At 38.0% G+C, this 25,205-nt stretch overlaps 2 protein-coding genes across 8 annotated transcripts in view; one reads left to right on the top strand and one right to left on the bottom strand.

Annotated features, from left to right (window-relative positions):
• The window catches only part of LOC128700239 (mitotic checkpoint serine/threonine-protein kinase BUB1), a 100,973-nt gene extending 90,044 nt beyond the window's left edge, over positions 1-10,929 (bottom strand). For all 4 annotated transcript variants that reach the window (XM_070100725.1, XM_070100728.1, XM_070100726.1 and 1 more), the window contains exons 1-8: positions 10,801-10,929; positions 8,753-8,912; positions 8,205-8,421; positions 5,174-5,370; positions 3,814-4,039; positions 2,327-2,519; positions 2,021-2,187; positions 608-704 (exon numbers count right to left, since the gene is read on the bottom strand). In XM_070100725.1, coding sequence (XP_069956826.1) covers positions 608-704; positions 2,021-2,187; positions 2,327-2,519; positions 3,814-4,039; positions 5,174-5,370; positions 8,205-8,421; positions 8,753-8,892 — 1,237 coding nt within the window. In that variant the 5' untranslated portion in view covers positions 8,893-8,912; positions 10,801-10,929. The remainder of the gene's footprint in view (positions 1-607; positions 705-2,020; positions 2,188-2,326; positions 2,520-3,813; positions 4,040-5,173; positions 5,371-8,204; positions 8,422-8,752; positions 8,913-10,800) is intronic.
• Positions 10,930-18,610: 7,681 nt separating this feature from the next.
• Positions 18,611-25,205, top strand: part of LOC128700170 (zinc finger protein ubi-d4) — a 68,820-nt gene continuing 62,225 nt past the window's right edge. For all 4 annotated transcript variants that reach the window (XM_053793164.2, XM_053793162.2, XM_053793163.2 and 1 more), the window contains exons 1-3: positions 18,611-18,761; positions 21,250-21,359; positions 22,637-22,773. In XM_053793164.2, the coding sequence (XP_053649139.1) occupies positions 18,712-18,761; positions 21,250-21,359; positions 22,637-22,773 (297 nt within the window). In that variant the 5' untranslated portion in view covers positions 18,611-18,711. The remainder of the gene's footprint in view (positions 18,762-21,249; positions 21,360-22,636; positions 22,774-25,205) is intronic.

Genomic DNA, 25,205 nt, shown 5'->3' with positions numbered 1-25,205 from the left:
TTTGTTCTTTTAGTGTCATTACAATCGGGAAAAGATTATCATTTCACAAGAATTTTTTTTTGGGGGGGAGGGGGGGGGAGGGGGGGATTTTGATACACCAGGAGATGCCTCAGGATTTGGGGTTGCGACAGTCAAGGGGTTAAGGATCAGAGGTTTTGACACTGAAAGGGTTAAGAATAAAAAACTTGTACAAATGGATAAATCAATCTAATAATATAAAAATTAAACAATATTAAAATTTTCTCGCATTACTCACCACCCCATTACTTACAAAATCAATAACTGATTGGTGTCAAGCCACAGTACGTATCCTGTAGTGACCAGGAAAAAAAAAAAGATAATGCCTAGTTATATTTTCAAGCAGGCTTATTAGTGATATATCCCAACAACAGCATGTACACAGTAAGTGAAACTTTGTATTTGATTGCCCATGAAGTGAGAAATTTCCATTTTAACTACAACTGTTTCTTACCAGGATAGGATGGCCAAAATAAATTACATTCACCATCACATAACAGTGGTCATATCAGGAGTGCACAAACATCCCAATTCAAACAGCTATCGAAGACAACATTAAATGCTTCGGAAATCATAAAATACCCCTTACCGTCCTTTTGCTTTTGTTTCTGTTTCTCCCTCTCCTCTTTGAAGTATTGTGCCGCTCTCAACTCCTCAAAACATACTTCTTCAACACCACCATATATCTATGAAAACAGAAGTATACAATTTTTATTAGGATTGTGATAGGACAAGTCAAATAAAATGTTATAGTAAGTGCTACCTTTTAAATGCAGTACTTGAGCACTATCTCTGCATTCCAATTTGTGTAAATACTATGACAAACAAGTCTCAAACCAGATTATGTACAGTAATTCACTTCACTAATTAGTTATAGAGGAGCTTATATTTACTCTACTTAACATTATTTCACTATTGAAGAACAGTGGTAGCTATAAATTCCATAAATGTATTACTCCATTAAGCCTTTCACTGTCAGGACCCCCAAAATTAAAACTGCTGACAATGTCAAGATAAAAAAAAAAAAAAAAAAAATCTGAAATGGAAGTAAGTTTTTCTCTAAGTAATGACATCAAAAATACAAAATTTGATGGAAAACTTACAGAATATTTTTTTTTTATTAACACATCAGCCATGTCCCACAAGGCAGGGTGGCCCAAAAAAAAAAAAAATTTATACCATCATTCACTCCATCACTGTCTTGCCAGAGGCACGCTTACACTAGTTATAAAACTGCAACATTAACACCCCTCCTTCAGAGTGCAGACACTGTACTTCCCGTCTCCAGGACTCGAGTCCGGCCTGCTGGTTTCCCTGAATCCCTTCATAATTATTACCTTACTCACACTCCAACAGCACATCAAGTCCTAAAAAGCATTTTCCTCCATTCACTTCTATCTAACATGCTCATACATGCTTGCTGGAAGTTAAAGCCCCTCTCACACAAAACCTCCTTTACCCCCTCCCTCCAACCTTTCCTAGGCTGACCCCTACCCTACCTTCCCTCCACTACACTTGTACATTCTCAAAGTCCTTCTATTTTGTTCCAACCTCTCTACATGTCCGAACCACTTCAACAACCCCTCCTCAGCCTTCTGGATAATTTTGGTAACTCTGCACCTCCTCCTAATTTCCAAACTACAAATTCTCTGCATTATATTCACACCACACACTGCCCTCAGACATGACATCTCCACTGCCTCCAGCCTTCTTGTTGCAACATGCTTCACACCCATATAAGAGCATTAGTATACCTATACTACTCTCATACATTCCCCTCTTTGCTTCCATGGACAAAGTTCTTTGTCTCCACAGACTCCTCAGTGCACCACTCACCTTTTTCCCATCATCAGATTCCACCTACTCACCACACTGGCCCATGCCCCAACAAAACAGAAGAGAGGGGATAAGAGGAGACTCCACCAACTGAATTATAACATCAAAATCTGTGACTTATCTATGTAAATGCCTCGTATTGATATTCAGATAATTTCCACCTTACCTTATGTTTACAATATTGCGGTTGAACTTTAGGGTCAAATGGTTCTGGAATAAACATTGGAACATGCCAATCTTTAAACTGGTCTTTGATTGCCGATAAAACATTACTTGTTGAAGGAAGTTTTGCTGGAGTAGTTAAAGGTTGAGATGCATTTTCATCCTCATGTACTGAAAAATAAAAAAAAAGAGGGAAAAAGTATAATACTGAATAAAAAATTTCTTGCAAATATGTGCAGCATATAAAATTCTGTATTTTCAATAATTAAATCACAAAAACTTGCATTACAATTAACAAAATTAATCTTACCAGAAAATGCAGGTTTTTGATATTTACCAAGATCTTCCACAGGTACAATATTACTGGCTTTTTGACTGACCCTAGACTTAGTCCACTTTCCTGGATTTTTAAGATTTTCTTGGTTAACACTGGCTCCAACAGGAACAGAGCTGCCGTCTCCATCTTCAGAATGATGTGGATGGCCAGCAGATGCATTAGGGTCCTACAAATGATATATTAATGAAATTTAACATGACCAGGGGAACCTAAAGAATCCTCAAATGATAATATATTAACAAAATAAAACTAGTTATTTAATCAATGTGAAGATTGTGTGTCCAATTCTGTAAGATGTCTCCCTCCTTGACACTAGTCTCTGGTCTCCCTTGTCTCAGCATTCAATTTCAGTTCATTCTAAAAGTATATGGACTATTAGGTTCTTCACTGATGCATTATGTAGTATTTTAATATAAAAGTAAAAATAAATCTTTTTTACTCCACTGCCTTTAAGAAGAGAGAAAAATATGATTATCATGTAACTATTACCATATTACAATAAACTCTTAGAATACACAATCCCTGAAAATGAAAGTTCAGCAAAACAACTGATAAATAGTAACTACACAAGTACAATTTTATTCGAGTCAAGAAATTCAATGCACATGCCATAATCTGATAGGATCAAGAGTGGCACAAGAAACCCTGAGAGGGTGCAGGGTGGGAAATTTTCCCTTCCAATAATTGCAATGCTACCACTTGAGTGTTTAATACTGATGAGACAGTTATGAGGGCATACAATGTTGTCAAGAACTTAACGTTACATTAGAAAGTGTAATACTTTGAACTTGGGGGTCAATGCAACAGAAAATTGAAGGTTTATGGAAATTCATTATGCAGACTGTGCTTTAAGTGGGCCCAAAGATCCAACAGAGAAGAGTTTGAGGAAAAGCTCAATTACCTTTGGAGAGAAAGTGCAGCAATTAGCAGTGAAGAAAGGGATAAAATCACAGAACAGTTAAATAGGGCAAATGTGACAGAAGAAAGGGAACTAAAAATGGAAGAGGAAAGATAAACTTGCAGACTTTTACACTAAAGTGGACTGACACATCTAGAAGCTTTGCTGCGAAGAGGATTTTGAAGCAAGCTATGAAGACCTACCATAAGCCATATAAAAAATTGCTGGGTAAAACAGAGCAGAGATGCATCACAGAATTCTTTTTCTGGAATCCAAGGAATATAACCCTTGGTCTCCCCCTCCCCCTTTTTTTAACACTAATCTGTACAGATCACCAATTTCCAGGAATGTCAACCCCATGTTGCTCAAGGGATCTACTGTAATATGAGTATTATATTATATGTGAAGTACCTAAAGTGATAAAACAGTAGTTGTTATAACAGAAGGAAATAGAGGTATTCATCTGTTAATAAAGTAACACTCGTGGAAATGATATACTGTACATACTATATAAAATGTATCTATGTAAATTTAGATAAAAAATCAATGGCCTACTGCTTACTTGGAATATTGAAAATACAGGGCCTCCAGCATTACTGCTTGGTCGATCTTGGAGAACACGTCCTGCAGGTCCAATAACAGATGATCCCACACGTTCATAGGGAACACGATTACTACGACCCTGGGGTTTGAGAGAGTTGAAGGCTGTTCGATGTGGTTCTGCACTCGATTCTTGGTCCACTGATCTTCCATCTATGGCAGACCTTGCAACTCTCATTTGAAATTTCCTAATAAAAAAAATATATATTTACAACTTTCTTAACAATAATGGTGTGGCAATATGAAACATTTACTAGAAAAGTGGTAAAAGGGCCAAGATGGTTTGCTTATTTGAAAGGCTATTGTAAGATAAGATGACCAGGAGGGTACATAAATCCAGGATGTAAAGTGTATGAGATATCTAAGGGAAGAGTAAATACATAAACAGAGATTAAGAGGAAGTATAACAGACAAGTGAAACTGAAAAATGCTAAATTTACAGAGCATAAAACAACATAGGCAAATTGGAAAATGACATAACATGCAGCTCTGACTCACACTCACTTGAATAAAATGCAAAGAATTGCTGGGCAAGCTAAAAAGAAAAATAATTTGACAAGATAAATGGACTGCAAAATAGACAAAGTATAGAAGGAGCTAATTTCAGTTTAAACCTGTTAATTATCACCTCTTCACTAACCTCTTCTTTCAAATTTTACTGCATATTTTTATTATATTAGATTTGTGTATATATAATCACATGAACATAAATGTTTGTTTGTACATTGGCATTCCTAAATCATAATCTTGGGTGTGAACCTGTGTGTGCACCAACGAGTCCTGTACACAATGGTAAATTTACACTATAGTGAAATCTGTTTGATTAAATTCCTTATCTTCACATCTACTCTTCCTGTAACCTTCCCTCATCCAATCATACATTAAATTAAATTCATTCATCCTCTTAACTATAGTTCTTCAATTCATGGCTTTTCCTTCCAGTTACTGTATTTTAACAACAGCAGAACATCAATATTCCAGAATGCTTGGGACCAAGCATCATCTGGATTACTGATCCTTCTGGTCAAGTGATAAGCAAGTAGGGTACAGTACATACTTTATTTGACCATACATAAATACTTAAGAATTTAATATTTTAAAACCCTTCTATGTGATAATACTCAAAATAAAAAATGAAACAGGGTAATATCCGAGATTAAAATCATTTGATTGAAAGAGCATGCCGTACAGCTTATATATTTAGACGTTAATTAGAACACTGGGAGCAATGTTGGTTTAGACAATTCTAAGTGTTAAGGCTTATAACATAAGTCATCAAGAATAGAAAATGTGCCAGTAAAAAATCTAATTCAGAAACTTACATGTGTGCTTCTTCAAGAACATGGACTGGCTTTGCACAAAGTTCAATGCCCTTACGAAAGATAGAATCAGCTCGTTTGAAGTTCCCTATTTTTTCCATCTCCCAGGCCCAGTTTATGTAGAAATCAGCAAGGACCACACATATTTTTTTGGCCTCTAAACTTTGATAAACTTCAATGGGATTTGGCAACAGACCAGCCTGTGAAATAAAGCTTGTCAAAAACGTACCAACAAAAAGCTCGGTTATCAATGTGGCAAACCATCGTACTAAGCAAACACTGTTTTGTTGTTTTACTTAGGCTCAAGATTGCCAGTAAAGCAACTGTGACACTAAGCTCAACAAATTATTAAATAATGCTTATTCATTTTGGAAAATGTCCCCCCCACTCTGTTCATACATGTCTTAAGTTTATGCATCATTACAATTTTTTTTTTCTTGTTACCACACCAGCTGTCTCCTACCAATGAAGGGTGAGCCTTTTCCCCTCCTTCCCTCTAAAAAGCAGGGAATGTACGAGAGCATAGTGGTACCAACACTCTTATATGGGTGTGAAGCATGGGTTGTAAATGCTGCAGTGAGGAGGCAGCTGAAGGCAGTGATGTCATGTTTAAGGGCAATGTGTGGTGTAAATAATATGCAGAGAATTTGTAGTGTGGAAATTAGGAGGTGTGGAGTTACTAAAAGCATTAGTCATAGGGCTGAAGAGGGGTTGAGATGGTTTGGTCATTTAGAGAGAATGGAACGAAGTAGAATGACCTGGAGAGTATATAAATCTGTAGGGGAAGTGTCAGGGTAGGGGTCATCCTCAAAAAGGTTAGAAGGAAGGGGTAAAGGTTTTGTAGGCGTGGGGCTTGGACTTCCAGCAAGCGTGTGTGAGCTTGTTAGATAGAAGGTGGGAAGTACAATGCCTGCGCTTTAAAGGAGGGGTTCGGGATATTGGCTGTTTGCAGTAACATCTAAACTGTTATGTCTGGGCACCTCTGCAAAGACAGTGGTTTTGTGTGAATGATGGTGAAAGTGTTGAATGATTGTGAAAGTGCTTCTTTGCTTTTGTGAGTCACCCTGCTTCGGTGGGAGACGGCAGGGTGATCTAAAAGGAAAGAAAAACTCAGAAAGAAAAAATATTTTCATCATCATTCAATACTTTCACCATCACTCATACATAACCAACGTCTTTACAGAGGCACTCAGATACGAGAGTTTAGAAGTCCCTCCAAACTGTCAATATCCCAAACCCCTCCTTTAAAGAGCAAGCATTATACGTACTTCCCATTTCCAGGACTCCAGTCCGGCTAACTGGTTTCCCTGAATCCCTTCGCAAAATATTACCCTGCTCATACTCCAACAGCTCATCAGGTCCCAAAAACCATTTGTCTCCATTACTCCTATATAACACGCTCATGCATGATTACTGGAAGTCCAAGTCCCTCGCCCACAAAACTTCCTTTACCCCCTCCCTCCAACCTTTTCGAGGACAATCCCTACCCTGCCTTCCTTCACCTACAGATTTATACACTCTCCAAGTCATTCTACTTGGTTCCATTCTTTCTAAATGACCAAACCACCTCAACAACCCCTCTTCAGCCCTCTGACTAATACTTTTAATTTCCTCTTAATTTCCACAACCCGAATTCTCTGCATAATATTTACACCACACACTGCCACACGACATCTCCACTGACTCCAGCTGCCTCCTCGCCGCAGCACTTACAACCCAAGCTTCACATCCATACAAGTGTGTTGGTACCACTATGCTTTCGTACATTCCCTTCTTTGCCTCCATGGATAATGTTTTTTGTCTCCACAGATACCTCAACACACCACTCGCCTTTTTTTCCTTCTTCAGTTCTATGGTTAACCTCATCTTTCATAAGCCCATCCGCTGACAAGTCAACTCCCAAATATCTGAAAACATTCACTTCTTCCATACTCCCTCTCCAATGTGATATCCAATTTTTCTTTATCTAAATCATTTGATACCCTCATCACCTTACTCTTATCTGTGTTCACTTTCAACTGTCTACCTTTACATACACTCCCAAATTCATCCACTAACCTCTGCAACTTTTCTTTAGAATCTCCCAAAAGCACAGTATCATCAGCAAAAAGAAACTGTCAACTCCCATTTTGTATTTGATTCCCATAATTTAATCCCACCCCTATCCCCAACATCCCAGCATTTACTTCCTTTACAACCCCATCTATATTATTATTATTATTATAATCAAAAAGAAGCGCTAAGCCACAAGGGCTATACAGCAACCCCATCTATAAATATATTAAACAACCATGGTGACATTACACATCCCTGTCTAAGACCTACTTTTACCGGGAAGTATTCTCCCTCTCTTCTACACACCATAACCTGAACCTCACTATCCTCATAAAAACTCTTTACAGCATTAAGTAGCTTACTACCTATTCCATACACTTGCAACATTTGCCACACTGTTCCCCTATCCACTATCATATGCCTTTTCTAAATCCATAAATGCAATGAAAACTTCCCTACCTTTATCTAAATACTATTCACACATGTGCTTCAATGTAAACACTTGATCTACACATCCCATACCACTAAAGCCTCCTTGCTCATCTAAAATCCTACTCTTTGTCTTGTCTCTAATTCTTTCAATAATAACCCTACTGTACACTTTACATGGTATACTCAGTAAACTTATTCCCCTATAATTTTTACAATATCTTTTGTCCCCCTTTCCTTTATATAAAGGAACTATGCACGCACTCTGCCAATCCCTAGGTGCCTTCCCCTCTTTCATACATTTATTAAACAAAAACACCGACCACTCCAACACTATCCCCCCTGCTTTCAACATCTCCGTCATGATCCCGTCAGTTCACATGTATATCATCAGTGTTATAAGATAATAAACCACTTGGAGAATATAGACTACAACTATACCCACAAAGTCTAACATAAATCTACAGCATCAAATTAAAAGAAATACTTGGTAAAAGCTCCATGGCCAAGTTCCACTTGGAAAAAATAAATTACATTTACACAAACTCACGTATTTAATCCAAAGATACAATATACGAGGGTCATTTTTATATTTGTTAGCCCTTTCAGCATCGAAGTTAACTGCCTTCATACACTTCTCTATTATTTTCTTTATATTTCCTTCCTTGCCTCCCTTAGGATAATTCTGCTCAGTCCAGAGAGCATACTGATACCATACATCAAGAGGGTCATCCCCTGAATATGTAAGGATTTCCTCTTCAAATGCTCTGAAATTTAAAGGTTTTATTTAAAATCATTACTACAATATTTACAATACCTCTAATTACAAATATAAATTTCTCAACAGAACTATACTGCAATAAAAAATACAAAAGTTTAAGATAGTGTATATACTGAGCACTGACTAGTACAAAAGCCAGACTAATACAGTATTTTAACCCCCTTTTTATGATGATTTATAAATGACCCCTTCTTTATATTATATACTATTCAAACTTTTCCAGTTGGAAACTAACACTGTATACATGATAAACAGCAACACCTTATGGAATTTCCAAATTAGGGAGAATTAAAACAAAAAAAAAAAATCTTGCTTACTGCCTAGCAGCATTTAATTTCTGTGCAGCACTTCCATCCAAGGCCATGGTGAGTACTCTGGCTTTTCTTCCCTGTTTCAAAGGCTGAATATTTTCCTTACTTAGCTCCCAATGACTGGCAGTTTCTTCACTCACATCCATGTTACCAGCCACAATCACCCCTGCCAAGTGTAACAAATTCATGAACAAAATTTGAAATTTAAAACGAAACCCGTAAAAAAATTTAACTAACAAATTGGGTTCGAACATTTACTTTAAATTCTGAAAGGTTTAGGAAACAAAATACAATCTTCCTCAATCATCCCACAAAAATGAAGATCACTGAATCAGTTTGAAATAATAAATTATACTTTTGAAATTGTACCATTTGTTCACTATCTACCTTTATTATACATATGACTGTAGTTAAATGCATATTTAACAGTATGTGTAAATCCTAAAAAATATTTTACCATTAGGATTAGTTTGCCTGAAATACTTTGCATATTGGTGGCTTTGTCCCTACCAGTTTTCTTATATGTAAATTACATTATTTATACGGCATAGAGATATAAAAAAAATGTGTTGTATTTGAGGCACCATACATCAGCCCCCTTTTCTCACTATGCTTATTTCTGCAGCCCCTCAGGACTGACCAGTTAGGAGAAGCAGTAAGGTGTGGTTTTAAACCACATCTTTATTGCTTCTCCTAACTCTTTTGTACTCGACTGAAGAAGCCTACCGTGTAGGCGAAACGTTTCGGAATAGTAAGTTTATTCAGGTATATACAAATAGTTAAATAGATTATCAAACAAATCAGCATATGTGTAGACAACGTAGGATGTCCATGATTGTAGCCATGTATAAACGTAAGTAACCATTCTTACAGGATTCATTACCTTTGTAACTAGTTCAGCTATCAAAACTTTGGGGGCCCAGTCCCTGGACCCATTACATACCTCTGTAATCTGTAAATACCTTTGTAACTTGTCATGATTGTGACCAGACCTACCTAGAGTTCACTACCTTTGTAAATTGTGAGTTCATTACCTCTGTAATTGAGTTCATTACCTCTAACTTGCTCAGCTATCAAAACTTTGGGGTCCAGTCCCTGGACCCATTATGTACCTCTGTAATCTTTTGACTACCTCCCACAGGATGGGTATAGTGTGCATAATAAACATATTAAACTAAACCTAGGATAAACCCTCCCCCCCCCCCCCAAAAAAAAAAAAAGTCAAAGTGACTTAATTCCCAACTGAGAACACGACCTCTTGATATCAAAATTCTCTACTTCCAACGCTGGTGAGGGGCTCTTGATCTAGGTAACAGGATCTGTGCTCCAGTTCCCTGAATTAACACTGAATACCTTCCATCCCCCCCCCCCAACAGGCGCTGTATAATACTACGGGTTTAGCGCTTCCCCCTTGATTATAATAATAATAATAATAATAATGTACTTCCAGCAAGGTCTTCTGGCCAGTCCTCTTCTTGGATGAATAAAGAATTATTATTATAATCAAAAAAGCGCTAAACCACAAGGGCCATACAGCAATGAATAAAGAAGCTCGCTGGATATTAATTATTTCTTAGAACTGAAAAGTTCAGCCTTTTAGTCACATTTTTTCCCGTCCAGCAGCCGATAATTATGAATAATCTAAGATTATTTAAGTACAGGCACACAAATAGTTACACAAATTATCATACATAGTAACATGTGTGTGAATTACCTAGGATAATAAAAAAAAGGCAGGATGTGTGTAGGGTGTACAATAAAAATACTAAAAAAAACCTCCCCAAAAAAGTCGATTATTATTATAATCAAGGGGAAGCGCTAAACCCGTAGGATTATACAGCGCCTGGGAGGGGTGTGGAAGGCATTCAGGCTTAATTCGGGGAACTGGAGCACAGATCCAATTCCCTAAATCAAGAGCCCTTCAACAACATCAAGGAACCTTCCCTGAGGGGCCAAAAAAGTCGAAGCCACTTCTGTCCACTGGTGTCCTCGTGCTGTAATAAATGCATATATTCCTTCATATATCACCTTTACAACACTTCTAGACAACTTACAGATGGTGATGGTGATGGTAGGACAGCTGTATGCCAACTGTTAAAAGAGGAAACACAATAATGCTTCAAAAACCCGGTCAATGTTGGCCTCAACATTCAAACTTGCTGGGCTGGCCAGGGTTGCCACGGATTATTAACCACAATTATTGTACTCCACTCACCAAATAATCGTTTTTCGTGTAAATTTGTCAGTAAGTTTCTTGTGGCATAGACACACATAAATCCAGTTACACAAATTATTATATATGGTAATATATGCAAATAATTAGATATGACAAGGACCCTAATGGAAATAAGTCACTTTGTCTGACTTTTTTTTGTGGGTTATCCTGGATATCTGTATATATGCTGTTATGTATGATAATTTATGTGATTATTTCATGTGTACCTGTGCCTGAGTAAACTTAATAAATTATCTAGAGTAACCCCAAAAAATCAAAGTGGTTTATTTCCATTGGAATCCTTGTATTTCCGTTGGGGTCCTTGTATTTCCATTGGGGTCATGTATTTCCATTGAGGTCCTTGTATTTCCATTGGGTCCTTGTATTTCCATTGTGGTCCTTGTATTTCCATTGGGGTCTTGTATTTCCACTGAGGTCCTTATATTTCCATTGGGGTCCTTGTATTTCCATTGGGGTCCTTGTATTTCCATTGTGGTCCTTGTATTTTCATTGAGGTCCTTGTATTTCCATTGTGGTCCATGTATTTCCAGTGGGGTCCTTGTATTTCCATTGTGGTCCTTGCATTTCCATTGTGGTCCATGTATTTCCATTGTGGTCCTTGTATTTCCAGTGGGGTCCTTGTATTTCCATTGTAATCCTTGTATTTCCATTGTAGTCCTTGTATTTTCATTGTGGTCCTTGTATTTCCATTGTGGTCCTTGTATTTCCATTGGGGTCCTTGTATTTTCATTGTGGTCCTTGTATTTCCATTGTGGTCCTTGTATTTCCATTGTGGTCCTTGTATTTTCATTGTGGTCCTTGTATTTCCATTGTAGTCCTTGTATTTTCATTGTGGTCCTTGTATTTCCATTATGGTCCTCGTATTTTCAGTGAGGTCCTTGTATTTCCATTGTGGTCCTTGTATTTCCATTGGAGTCCTTGTATTTCCATTGAGGTCCTTGTATTTCCATTGAGGTCCTTGTATTTCCATTGAGGTTCTTGTATTTCCATTGTGGTCCTTGTATTTCCATTGGGGTCCTTGTATTTTCATTGAGGTCCTTTTATTTCCATTGGGGTCCTTGTATTTCCATTGGAGCTCTTGTATTTCCATTGAGGTCCTTGTATTTCCATTGTGGTCCTTGCATTTCCATTGGGGTTCTTGTATTTCCATTGTGGTCCTTGTATTTCCATTGGGGGTCCTTGTATTTCCATCGGGGTCCTTGTATTTCCATTAGACCCCTTGTATTTCCATTGAAGTCTTGCATTTCCATTGGAGTCCTTGTATTTCCATTGAGCTCCTCGTATCTCCATTGTGGTCCTTGGATTTCTATTGAGGTCCTTGTATTTCCATTGAAGTCCTTGTATTTCCATTGGGTTCCTTGTATTTCAATTGGAAGTATGGTAATTGGACTTACATGTACCTGTACCTAAATAAACTTACTTATATGCATTAATTCTATCCATGTTCTTCCTCCAACTCCCACAGAAGTTGGACCTAACTGGCTTAGGCCAGTGTATTTATTTATTTATTTATTTATTTAAAAATTTGTGCACACATACAGAGGTACAAAAAATACAGAAAAGAGCAGTATGCCAAAGCCACTTATACTATGCATAGCATTACGGGCTGGCTTAAAATTAACTTAAGATGAACTAAGCAATGATGACATCGGTGATAAAACTTTAATGTAAACAGATTACTATAAAGCACAAGTGAGTATTACAAAGACAGGTCATATGGTTGTATGCATTGTTGTACATTCAGTAGAATGGAGTATTCTGTTAGGTAGTGTATTTAAAAAATAATAAAGTTAGATTGGGTTTTAGGTTTAACATTTATGTGATATAATTGTGAGAAATATTTAAGATATACAATTTATAAGGTTCAGTTATTCAGTATTTATTTGGTTTTGGGTGAGTAAGTGATCTTTGAGAAGAGACTTGAATTTATAAACAGGTAGTGTTTCTTTTATATTTACAGGTAATGAGTTCCAGATTTTAGGGCCTTTTATGTGCATTGAGTTTTTGCATAGTGTGAGATGGACACGAGGAACATCAAAGAGTGATCTGTGCCTTGTGTTATGGTCATGTGTTCTGTTGAGGTTGTATGACCTGAACCTGACTAGCATGGGCCACTAGGCCCATGAAGATCATTGAATCAGTTCAAAATTGTACCATTTGTTCACTAGCTACCTGTCTAATTGTATATATGATAATTAACTGTATAAGAAATACTAGTTTCTATTTAGTCTTCAAGTATTAGGATCAGTCTGCTCTAAATGCATTGCATACTTGTGACTTAATTTTGTGATTAACAATGATTTATTAAACGAGAACTATATGCAATATAACCATAGAGTTGAATTGTAGCTCTAGGCCTCTCATGTTGCAATCAAGGGATTTTTCCCCTGGACTAATCTGCATGGACTTCCCATTCGTTTCTGCAACATTGCAAGCTCCTGATGATGTGTTGATTACAACACCCAAGGCCTAGAGCTATCATTCAACTCCCCTGTGGTTATTTATCGCTCGTTCGCGATTATTGCATAATACAGACTACATGTAAATTACTGATAAAATAATTGCACTCTAGACAAGATAAATTATTTGGACCATGTGTACAACAAATTAATAAAGATATATTTAGTAGCAATTTTATGTGAAATTATCAATAATTTAACAATTCCATAAACTAATATTAACTCTGTTGACATGCAACTTGATGTTAATTATTGAAAAAAAAAAAAATATTTTATTTTTCAGGATCTGAAACCCGAAATTGTCGTATAAGATGTACGATAATTGTTAAAGTTTTCGTATATTGCCCCAATCAAAATTATCGTACATGTGGGAAAATTATTGCACATGTATGATAATTAGTGTACCTGTATGTTAATTAGCGTACATGTATACTTAATTAGTATATATGTATGATAATTAGCATACATATATGATAGCCAACATACATGCATGCTAATTAACTTACATATACCTGGAGAGGGTTTTGGGGGTCAACGTCCCCGCGGCCCGGCCTGTGACCAGGCCTCATGCTGGATCAGGGCCTGATCAACCAGGCTGTTACTGTTGGCCGCACGCAAACTGACTTACGAACTACATCCCGGTTGGTCAGGTACTGACTTTAGGTGCCTGTCCAAAGCCTTCTTGAAGACAGCCAGGGGTCTATTGGTAATCGCCTTATGTATGCTGGGAGACAGTTGAACAGTCTTGGGCCCCTGACACTTATTGTATTGTCTCTTAGTGTACTTGTGGCAGGATATGTTGCATCTCCTGCCCAGTCTTTTGCTTTCTTAGGGATTGATTTTCGTGAATAAATTTGGTACTAATCCCTCCAGGATTTTCCAAGTGATATTATCATGTATTTTTCTCGCCTGCTTTCCAGGGAGTACAGCTCAAGGGACTTCAAACGTTCCCAGTAATTTAGATGCTTTATCGTACTTATACTCGCTGTGAAGGTTCTCTGTATATTCTCCAGATCTGCAGTGTCGCCTGCCTTGAAGGGGGCAGTTAGTGTGCAGCAATATTCCTGCCAAGAGAGAACAAGCGAGTTGAAGAGAAGTATCATGGGCTTGGTGTCCCTATTTTTGAAGGTTCTCATTATCCATTCTATCATTTTTCTACCAGATGTGATAGATACATTATTGTGGTCTTTGAAGGTGAGATCCTTTGACATTATCACTCCCAAGTAAGTTTATTCAGGTATACACAAATACACTTATTTTTCCTGAGGAAACTGAAGATATGGGTTCCCCATTACACCAGACACTAGTTCACATTAGTTTCTCCTCTATTGTGTGGTTAGAATTTGTTTTCTACCTTGATCCAGTTGTAATTCCTCAAGTTTTCCATATCTGAGTAGTTGAAATTATCGTACATGTATCATAATTATCGTACATTACGATAATTATCATACGAATGGCAACTTGAGTCCTGCGCCTGCGCATTACATTTACACCTTTAAACAAATAAAACTAATAAATAAAAAAATCAGGCTGGTATTAAGTAAATAAGTCAGTTTTATTCACGTTCATTCCACATTTTTTTTTTTTTGCAAATGTCTTACATTGTAACTTAGCTCGATCGTTAGCGCACTCAATTCACTCATTGAGGTCCGGAGTTCGAATCTCGGGTATGACTGGAAGACATTAGCGACGTGTTTCCATAAGACACCTGCTGTCCCCAGTTCACCCATCAGTATAAAATCACAATGTCTATTTCCCTGTAAAGCTTACAGTGTGTGATTTACATGGTCAGAGAAATAGCAAACATCGAACTAAAGCTAAAGGAATCTTATAGGAGTCAGGAATCGCGGGAAGAACTAAAAGCCATAAATGAAATCGAAAGGAACCCAAAGTATTTCTTTTCTTATGCCAAATCAAAGTCGAAAACAACATCCAGTATTGGGCCCCTACTTAAACAAGATGGGTCCTACACAGATGACAGCAAGGAATATAAGTGAGCTACTCAAGTCCCAACATGACTCAGTTTTTAGCAAGCCGCTAACCAGACTGAGAGTCAAAGATGTAAATTATTTTTTTTATGAGAGAGCCACAGAATTTGGTAAACACAAGCCTATCTGATGTTATCCTGACGCCAAATGACTTCGAACAGGCGATAAATAACATGCCCATGCACTCTGTCCCAGGGCCAGACTCATGGAACTCCGTGTTCATCAAGAACTGCAAGAAACCCCTATCACGTGCTTTTAACATCCTATGGAGAGGGAGCATGGACACGGGGGTTGTCCCACTGTTACTAAAAACAACAGACATAGCCCCACTCCACAAAGGAGGCAGTAAAGCAATAGCAAAGAACTACAGACCGATAGCACTAACATCCTATATCATAAAAATCTTTGAAAGGGTCCTAAGAAGCAAGATCGCCACCCATCTACATACCCATCAGTTACACAACCCAGGGCAACATGGGTTTAGAGCAAGTCGCTCCTGCCTGTCCCAGCTATTGGGTCACTACGACAAGGTCCTAGATGCACTAGAAGACAAAAAGAATGCAGATGTAATAAGATAAGATAAGATAAGATAAGATTTCGTTCGGATTTTTAACCCCGGGATAACCCAAGAAAGTCAGTGCGTCATCGAGGACTGTCTAACTTATTTCCATTGGGGTCCTTAATCTTGTCCCCCAGGATGCGACCCACACCAGTCGACTAACACCCAGGTACCTATTTGCTGCTAGGTGAACAGGACAACAGGTGTAAGGAAACGTGTCGACATGTTTCCACCCTCCGGGAATCGAACCCGGGCCCTCCGTGTGTGAAGCGGGAGCTTTAGCCACCAGGTCACCGGGCCACCATATATACAGACTTTGCAAAAGCCTTCGACAAGTGTGACCATGGTGTAATAGCGCACAAAATGCGTTCCAAAAGAATAACAGGAAAAGTTGGTTGATGGATCTATAATTTCCTAACAAACAGAACACAAAGAGTAGTAGTCAACAGAGTAAAGTCTGAGGCGGCTACGGTGAAAAACTCTGTTCCACAAGGCACAGTACTCGGCCCCATTTTGTTCCTCATCCTCATAACTGACATAGACAAGGATGTCATCCACAGCACCGTGTCTTCCTTTGCAGATGACACCCGAATCTGCATGACAGTGTCTTCCATTGAAGACACTGCAAGGCTCCAGGCAGACATCAACCAAATCTTTCAATGGGCTGCAGAAAACAACATGAAGTTCAACGATGAGAAATTTCATTTACTTCGATGTGGTAAACGTGAGGAAATTAAAACTTCATCAGAGTGTAAAACAAATTCCAACCATACAGTAGAGCGAAAAAGTAACGTCAAAGACCTGGAAGTGATCATGTCGGAGGATCTCACCTTCAAGGACCATAACATCGTATCAATCGCGTCTGCTGGAAAAATGACAGGATGGATAATGAGAACCTTCAAAACTAGGGATGCCAAGCCCATGATGACACTCTTCAGGTCACATGTTCTATCTAGGCTGGAATATTGCTGCACACTAACAGCACCTTTCAAGGCAGGTGAAATTGCTGACCTAGAAAATGTAGAGAACCTTCACGGCGCACATAACGAAGATAAAACACCTCAATTACTGGGAGCGCTTGAGGTTCCTGAACCTGTACTTCCTGGAATGCAGGCGGGAGAGATACATGATTATATACACCTGGAAAATCCTAGAGGGACTAGTACCAAACTTGCACACGAAAATTACTTCCTATGAAAGCAAAAGACTCGGCAGACGATGTAACATCCCCCAATGAAAAGCAGGGGTGTCACTAGCACGATAAGAGACAACACAATAAGTGTCAGGGGCCCAATACTGTTCAACTGCCTCCCAGCATACATAAGGGGGATTACCAATAGACCCCTGGCAGTCTTCAAGCAGGCACTGGACAGACACCTAAAGTCGGTACCTGACCACCCGGGCTGTGGTTCAGACGTTGGATTGCGTGCAGTCAGCAGTAACACACTGGTTGATCAGGCCCTGATCCACCATGAGGCCTGGTCGCAGCCCAGGCCGTGGGGGCGTTGACCCCCGGAATTCTCTCCAGGAAAGCTCCAAGGCCACTAGCATGCCTACTGTCTATGCATTTCGGGCATGTACCTGGGTGTTAGTGGACTAGTGTGGGTCGCATCCTGGGACAAAACTGACCTAATTTGCCCGAAATGCTCTGCAAACAATCGGCTTTCTATATAGTAGTATGTCATTAGTAAGTTTATTCAGGTATACACAAATACAGTTACATAGATTATCATACATAGCAGCATATGTGTAGAGAACCTAGGATAACCCAAAAAAGTCAGAGTGGCTTATTGCCATTGTGGTCCTTTCCATTGATGTCAGGTAGGACTGTATACCTTGTACTTGTAGAAATAAAGATATTATTATTATTATTATTATTATTATTATTATTATTATTATTATTATTATTATTATTATTATTATTATTATTATTATTATTATTATTATTATTATTATTATTATTATTATTATTATTATTATTATAACTTAGCCCAATAAAGTAAGCCAATGTATTTTATTTCCACTGGGGGTAAATAACTTAGTGGTCAGTGAATAAATAAGGAAGTAATAGTTGTTATTTATATTTTTATTGAGGTTCATACAGGATTTATTTTTTTATTTTGCAATGGCTTTATCAATTGACTTTAGTAGAAATTAACGTGGAATATCCGAGGGAGGTTGAACTATGGGATTTATTTTAACTAAGAGTCCTCACAAACAATTTTATCTTCAAAATAGGACATAATTGTTGCAATATTGGGTGGGAATAATTTTTAAAATTTTTTTGAAAAAGCCTGTATGGTTAGGGAAAGCATTTCGGTCAAGCGGAACTTGAAAACACCTATATAAACACTATATCTTTTCAAATATACATAAAAAGACATCATATAACCTAATAAGTTTAATAAACCACAAGATTTAAAAAAATAACTTAAAACATTGTGGAGCAGCGAGAATGCCATTTTTTTAAATTAATTTATACCTCATATACACTCAATATCATAACTCAACACGGAAATATTCATTAATTTATTTTTTAAATAATAATTTTGGTGTTACATATGGCAAATAAGTGTAAATGTGGGTAATGAGGTGAAAATTTAGTTGAGTGATGAACGCGAGAGAGCGTCAGCGGCTGCAGCGTAAACAAAAGATGATGTGACTCTTATTTACTCCCTTATTTACTCACTATTACTTTAACTAGTCACTGGAAGAGTGCGCTGATGATGGCACTGGCAACAGTCGAGAACTCGGCACTAGAGAAGATATTAAGGTGAGTCGGATTTGTCAGTAAATTTGAGTATTTCGAGAGTACACGAGACTGTACTCCAGTACCGCAGTGGGATTTTTTTTTTTTTTTTTTACACCAGACTTTTCCTGAGGTATTTAACCCCCTCTGGACAAGATATATACACAGAGAGGTGTATATCTCTCATCGTATATATGCTATGAGATTACTTTAATCCCTAGTTAAGGAGTTAAAGTATTGTCTGGTATCAAAACTCCAGCCCGTCGCGCTAACCACTAGACCAGCTAGCCACAATAAGATTCATCCAACTAGGTATATTTCTACACCATAGGAAAGTTAGCACAGGCACCTCTGTGACCACAAATGCAAGTTTTTACAGACGAATCTCCAGCTAGCGTGGCCGTGACGAACTCTAGCTCAAGTCCCTTCACTGCCGTCAACATGACTTAAGAAATCGTAATGACGGGCTGGAGTTTTGAGACTCTATGACCGCGGGTTCAATCCCGGCCGGGGGTATGGTTTATTGTCTGGTAATAAGGTTAAGTGCTGTCTTAATAATCAAAGAAGAATTAGTTAGACCTCAGTGGATATTAATCACTTTTATTTTTTATTTTGGTTGTCCTACATAATTTATAGTATGTATGATAATTGTGCTTGTGTGTACTTGTGTCTAAATAAACTTACTTAGGCTTAAAACCAACCATTAACCTTACGCCATTGAAAAGGTCATATTGACTTTTTTTTGGGTTATCGTAGGTAATTTACACTATGATAATTTGTACTTATGTGTACCTGTGTCTTAATAAACTAACCTACTTACCCCTCAGGACAGTGAGGGGCTTTTGATGCAAGGAATTAAGACATCTCCTTTTTTGGATCAAACCTGACTGCCTTCCATTCCCTCAGGTTCTGTGTAATTAATGGGTTTGCCACTTCTTAAATCTAATGATTATCTTCATAAAAATAATCGTTGTTCCTCCAATGAACTACGTTTGATTTCTTACATAGATAAACCCATAAGCAGTAAGTAATGCAAAGCATTTTTGGCAGGTTTAAACTAAAAATAACACTAGAATATACATGACAGTATCATAGATTATTATTTAACATTACAGTCATGTTATGCTCAAATAATATACCTTTTCCATGTTGATACAGACTTTTAAAGGAAACGTAATGAAGTCGGTCAATTAAAAGTCGTGTAAACATTGGTAATATGATTCAGATGAGAATTTTCTGAATTTTGCCTTTCAAGATGAGTGTCTTGACATTGGTGAAGGGTTCTTGATTCAAGGCTCTGCAGCTGAAAAGAAGCAAGAACCTTCAGAGGAGGATTCAAGGTAATTAGAACCTGGGGGTGCTCATGGCTTAATTGGCCTCTTCTTAACTGAGGAACCAGGATCTAACATGTTTCCTTACACCTATTATCCCTGTTCACCTAGTGGTTAAGTAGGTACCTGGGTGAACATTAAATTGGTATAAAATACCGACAGGTTGTTAGGTAAGACACACATGCAACAGTTAGGTATCTTTATTTCAAAAAGTTTCTACTACACAGTAGGCGGGAAATAATTCAGATAAACTCTTCACAAAAGGAGGCATTGCTTAATTATTTCAGGCTGATCAGAGTACCATTGGTAGGCAAGAAAGTTAACCATCAGAAGGAGGTGGAGGTGACCCAAGAGTGATCTATGTGAAGCCATGTAAATGTCACATCCATTGCCTGGGAGGAGTGTCATGCTCATTGGTAGGGCCCTGTAAAGGATCAAATGGAGTCCAGTGCCAAGGAGCAAAGGAAAACTGCCAGGCTGTCCTGTCAGTTTGGTTTCCTGTGCCAAATAAAGTTGCTGGCTCAAGCACAGGGAAACAAACAGGAGGGAGTGGGCAACAGTGGATACTCAGTGTGCAATCTCGTTTCTCCAAATGTCAGTGCACGACAGAACTCGTTGGAGAAGAGATGCTCTAGTGCAGAGTATGGAGGCAAAGAGGAGCTGTTGAGGAGTCAAAGAGACCTGGGATTTTGAGGTCATCCCTGGGGATTAGCCAAGTGCAAGAGTAAGGGAGAAATAGTTAAGGGAGCAGCAGGCCCAAGGAAATAAAATATACTACTAGGTGAGCTTGAGGAGCAAAAGTGGTAGGACTCACTGTGTGGAATGGGGAAAGAGTATAATGGGCAGTTAAAGAGAAACAGCAAGAATTGTTTCTGCTTAATATCTTAATGTTGGGCCTCCATTCTTTAATATAGAACTTAGGAGCCATGGAAACCAGTTATATTCTGTTTTTAGAACTTTTGTAGTGCTTTGTTCTCGCTTTTTTGTGGGGATAGTGGGAGAGACAGATATTTGGTTTTCAAGGTGACAGACTTGTATCTTTGGAGATACTGTAGGGTAAGATATTTTGTTGTAGAGAATGTGCATACCTTTCACAACTGTCCTTCCATAATCATTTGTCTTTTTCTGTTCTTAAAATATACTTTTTCATTTACCTGATTTTGTTTTAATCTATCTTTCAGTTTTGTAAATGACACTGGATACAAGGAACTCATGCAAAATTCTGCAAGATATAATGTAAGGATCCGTAAAGATAGGATATATCGACAACCTTATATTGATGGACAAACAGGTATGTCACTTACTGAAATACTGAGAACCAAAAAATATTATTTACTAAACCTTCAGGAATTTTTATTCACTGTTTATATTTTACCAATGTAACAGTGGTAAGCAGGCATAAAGATTTTTAGTCAACACAGAGAAGAGAAGGTACAGGAGGTCTCCATACCTTTTTGGTGTGCTTATTATCGTTGGCTTCAAATTGAGCCAACAGGTGGGTTTAATATAATGAATATTTATATTAAATGTAATATAATATTCATTATATTAAACCCACTGGCAGGTGGAACAGTGGCCCAGTTGAAAACCAAGAAAAATGTGGAACACCGAAAATAGGTGGTGTATGTGTGGGGTCATCCTGTACAGGTAGTTGGAATGCATGGCATGCATGTTATAAAATTTTTACTGTCTCCAGGCCTTACCCAAACATAACCAATCATGGTCCTACCACCTGTTTCATGTAGTGCCACATGATCCTTTCAGGTTTAGAACTTTCCATGAATCTTCATAATAATCCTGCATGGCATAGCTGTATCAAACAAAACAAAGAAGTACTGTACTGTACGTATATGGAAACCTAACCCAACGTAAAAAAAAAAAATGGAGAATTAAACCAGTCATACCATAAGCCCAACTAAAATAAATACATGTACATTTGTTTCCATACCATTTGTACCAATGCATATGCAGGCTGCTCAGCCCAAATACCATCTGCTTCTTTGACACAGTAAGCTATTGGACTGGAGTGGTGGTGGAGGTGGTGACCTCATAACCAACTACAGGTAAACTACTACCAAAGCTAGTAGGTAATTATTTTGGAAATAAAACCAGATTTAGGCATCTCCCATGGGAGAGGCCACCTTTATTTTTCCTTGCACCTCACTAAGACCAATAATGGTTTCTTTTGAATCAAAGGATGTAAAACAATAAATTATCCATTTGGAGTTAGCCTACAGATTAACTTAAGTGTTCTCTGCACTTAAGGCAGAAAGTAATATTACTGGGTACCCATGGTCGGAATGGACAGGGTATTCTCTTCTGCTTTTTTTCTTGGCTGCTAGTGAAGAGTCAGCTCCTTATTATTTTAAGGTGAAGTTGCCGCAGAATAATTTTTAAAACTTGCATTCTGTGTTCTAAATTTTTCTGTTTCAAGCCCTGTCACATTACTATAAATTGGCTAAAATTTGATTTTTAAAAAAACTAATATTTTACAGTTTGAGGATTTTCCTGACTGCTTGCTTGCAGTTTTAAATAAGTTATAACACTGAGTTGTTTTAACCATGTCAGGTGTGGCACAGCGGCACTGCCACCTCTTTGTTAGTGACAAGCATCGGATGCCAGGAATACTCCAAGGACAGGTCTACACATATCCCGCACGAAGATGGAAAACACAAAGACGATCTTACTTAGGTTCTCTTATGCAAGTAAGTGACTTCACATCAGTGATCAACTGATTTAGGTAACAGAATTAACCCTTTCAGGGTCCAAGGCCCAAATCTGAAGTTGTGCCCCAGTGTCCAAGAATTTTCAAAAAAAAAATTTGTTCTTTTTTCTTATGAAATCGTAGAGAATCTTTTTGTGAAGGTAATAAAACAAAAAGTACGAAATTTGGTGGAAAATTGACGAAATTATGCTCTCGCGAATTTTGATGTGTCAGCGATATTTACGAATCGGCGATTTTGCCGACTTTGACTCCCATTTTAGGCCAATTACATTAGTCCAATCAACCAAATTCTTAGCTATTTCACTAGTATTACTTCTATTCTATCGATTGAGCACAAGAAATCGCCAAGTCAACTGTTTCAACTACAAAATAAAGTGATCGGAAATTGTTAATTTGGCCAATTTAACACAAAGTTCAAAATATTCCAATTTCAAAATAGGTTCCAGAATAAACAATGTAGGTATTCCTGGAACTAAACTAACATTTCCTCTGTTCATTAGTTACATTTTGAGGCTTTACAAATAAATTTCATTTTGATTTTTTATTCACATAATGAATTTTTATTCACACCAAAAAATAGAAGATTTACTGTTATGCAATACTGTAATAATTGTATAAATATCATCACCATATTTGTGAATGTATATTAGACCCACCAGCTGACGTGTATTAGATGTGTGAGGTCGTTTGTTTACTCTTGAATATCGGCAAAAATTTAACATTTCCGCTACTTTGAGCTCAGTTTCAAGCCATTTCCAGTGCTAAAACCAATCAAAATCATCTCTATTTCTGTAATATGTCTTCCATTCTATCAAATGAGACCAAGAAATCGCAAATACAACTATAAAAAACATACGAAAAAACACTGCAAAGTCGCTGTTTTAATCGAAAAATCATGATTTCAGTTTTTTTCTCTCATTATACACAGTGTGCTGCAGGATCTGTTTTATGTGGTGCACACATACCACGTATTCTCTCATATCTAGGCCCAAATGTACCACTCACAGTTTATCAGAGTGAGCTGAGCTCATGACGTAGATCTACGGTTTGGACCCTGAACGTAAAGCCGTAGATCTACGGGACGGACCCTGAAAGGGTTAAGCACCCTTTAAGACTTTTACCTTTCTTTTCCTTTTTTTTTTTTTTTACTGTTAACTGAAAGTTACCTGAAGACAATTCATGGTGTTACCTTCCCTTAGCCTGATCCCAGACCAGGTCTCCTGATTGATGGCCTGATCATCTAGACTTTTGGTGCTAGCTGCAAGCAGCCCAGCATAGGCACCACAGCCTGGCTGATCAGGAAATAACTAGGGGTATTTATCCAGTTCCCTCTTGAAGTACAGCTAAGGGTCAATTGGTAATTCCCCTTACATATGAAGGAAGGATGTTGAAAAGTCTGTCCCTCTGCATCCATTGAATTTTTTGTGTACTCGTTGCACCCCTGCTTCATCTGCAGAGCATCTTGCTCTTGCAGGTAGTAATTTTGGTGTTCAGATTTGGGACCAATCCCTCAAGAATTTTTCAGGAGGTAAATTATGATGTATTTTTCTTGTTTATCCTCTACGTATTACTGTTCAAGTAGGTAGTAGGTTGGTAGACAGCAACCACCCAGGGAGGTACTACCATCCTGCCAAGTGAGTGTAAAATGAAAACCTGTAATTGTTTTACAAGATGGTAGGATTGCTGGTGTCTTTTGTCTCTCATAAACATGCAAGATTTCAGGTACATCTTGCTACTTACACTTAGGTCATACTACACATACATTTTTTTTTTTTTTTTTTTTTTTTTTTTTCAACAAGTCGGCCGTCTCCCACCGAGGCAGGGTGACCCAAAAAAGAAAGAAAATCCCCAAAAAGAAAATACTTTCATCATCATTCAACACTTTCACCACACTCGCACATTATCACTGTTTTTGCAGAGGTGCTCAGAATACAACAGTCTAGAAGCATAAACATATAAAGATACACAACATATCCCTCCAAACTGCCAATATCCCAAACCCCTCCTTTAAAGTGCAGGCATTGTACTTCCCATTTCCAGGACTCAAGTCCGACTATATGAAAATAACCGGTTTCCCTGAATCCCTTCACTAAATATTACCCTGCTCACACTCCAACAGATCGTCAGGTCCCAAGTACCATTCGTCTCCATTCACTCCTATCTAACACGCTCACGCACGCTTGCTGGAAGTCCAAGCCCCTTACCCACAAAACCTCCTTTACCCCCTCTCTCCAACCCTTTCGAGGACGACCCCTACCCCGCCTTCCTTCCCCTATAGATTTATATGCTTTCCATGTCATTCTACTGTGATCCATTCTCTCTAAATGACCAAACCACCTCAACAACCCCTCTTCTGCCCTCTGACTAATACTTTTATTAACTCCACACCTTCTCCTAATTTCCACACTCCGA

This window comes from Cherax quadricarinatus, chromosome 74 (genome assembly GCF_038502225.1).
Source record: "Cherax quadricarinatus isolate ZL_2023a chromosome 74, ASM3850222v1, whole genome shotgun sequence".
Taxonomy (NCBI): Eukaryota; Metazoa; Arthropoda; class Malacostraca; order Decapoda; family Parastacidae; genus Cherax; species Cherax quadricarinatus.
This window is presented reverse-complemented; position numbering and strand designations above follow the sequence as displayed.